This window comes from Calidris pugnax, unplaced genomic scaffold (assembly GCF_001431845.1).
Source record: "Calidris pugnax isolate Ruff unplaced genomic scaffold, ASM143184v1 scaffold553, whole genome shotgun sequence".
In the NCBI taxonomy this organism is placed as follows: Eukaryota; Metazoa; Chordata; class Aves; order Charadriiformes; family Scolopacidae; genus Calidris; species Calidris pugnax.
In genome coordinates, this window is record NW_015091357.1 from 79,874 (window position 1) to 81,292 (window position 1,419).

Here is a 1,419-nt window from a genome sequence, read left to right on the forward strand (position 1 = left end):
CCCCTGCATGGGGTTGGTGGGACCCAAGGGCAGGACCCGGCACTTGGCCTTGTTGAACCTCATCCCGTTGGTCTCGGCCCATCCAGCCAGCCTGTCCAGATCCCTCTGCAGAGCCTCTCTGTCCTCCAGCAGATCAACACTCCCACCCAATTTGGGGTCATCTGCCAACTGACTGAGGTTGCACTCCATCCCCTCGTCAATCCATCGAGGAGGCCCCCCCAAAAACCTCACCCTGCAACCCCATGACGCTGCTGATGACCACGATGTGCCCGCTCTGCCGTTGCTTCATGGAGGGAAGGACGGCCTTGATCATCCTGACGGCCCCGAAGAAGTTGGTCTCGAAGATGCGCTTCATCTCCTCCACGCTGATGCTCTCCACCGGCCCCACGTGCCCCACGCCGGCGTTATTCACTGTGGTAAGGCCACGGGGGGGCTCAGAGACCCCCCCCTGAATTCCTGTGGCCCCCTTTACCCCCCACCCCGCTCACCCAACACGTCCACGTGCCCCCCGGGGATGTTCTCCATGCACTCGGCCACCGAGCTGTCGCTGCAGACGTCCAGGCGTTGGATGCTCAACGTCTTCCCCAACGTCTCTCCCGCTGCTTGTTCCAATTTCTCCTTCTTCCTCAAGTCCCTCATGGTGGCGATGACTGTGGGGACCCCCAGTTTTGGTCATTTGCCCCCCAAATTCCAGCCAAGGTCGAAGGGTCAAGCCCGGAGCACGTTTCCTTTAAGCTGCTTTGGTAACACGGCCTTTAATCCCCCCTCTCAGGACTAATCCCCAGCCCTGGCGTGGGGTCGGGTGTGGGGCAGGGGAGTTGTGGGGACACACACACACACACACACGCGTGTGTGTGTGTCACAGTGAGTGGCACAGGGACGAGGACAACATGTGTGTGCCCAAGCGTGCGGCCGGTTACACGCGTGTGCGCCCACAGCAACTCGTGCCCTCCGTGTCCCCCGTGGGGGCTGCCCCATGGCACCCAGGGGGGTGCAAGGAAGGGGCGGGGGCACAGGGACCCCTGGGTGCGCTGAGGGGGGGGTCTGTGAGATTGGGGGGGCTGTGAGGAGAAAGAGGTTCCAGGGGTGGATGGATGGATGGGGGTGAAGATGGAGCGATGGGGTGAACCCCGCACCCTCCCCATCCCTCTGCCCCATCTCGGAGGGTTCCTGGAGATCGGAAGTGGGGCCGTGGGGGGTCAAGGTGGAAGGGTGTCCCCCCCTACCCTTTCTCCTCACCCTGGTAACGCTGCTGGGGGTCGATGCCGGAGGAGCAGCCGGTGACGAGGACGGTGCGGGGCGCGGGGGTGGCCATGGCTGCTCCGGCCTCGGGTCCAAAGGCTCTTATGAGATCAGGACCCGGCGTCACGTGGGGGGGGCCAGGATCAACCTCCCTGGGGCGGGCACGGGGTGGGGGGG

General features: G+C 64.1%; 1 protein-coding gene across 2 annotated transcripts in view; it reads right to left on the minus strand.

Moving 5' to 3' along the window:
• Positions 1–1,315, minus strand: part of RDH8 (retinol dehydrogenase 8 (all-trans)) — a 7,099-nt gene extending 5,784 nt beyond the window's left edge. Inside the window, exons 1-3 of one of the 2 annotated variants that reach the window (XM_014961134.1) lie at positions 1,240–1,315; positions 489–650; positions 232–411 (exon numbers count right to left, since the gene is read on the minus strand). In XM_014961134.1, coding sequence (XP_014816620.1) covers positions 232–411; positions 489–650; positions 1,240–1,315 — 418 coding nt within the window. Of the gene's footprint in view, positions 1–231; positions 412–488; positions 700–1,239 lie in introns of those variants that run through there. The other variant, XM_014961135.1, reaches the window with a different exon arrangement.
• Between the last annotated feature and the right edge of the window lie 104 nt (positions 1,316–1,419).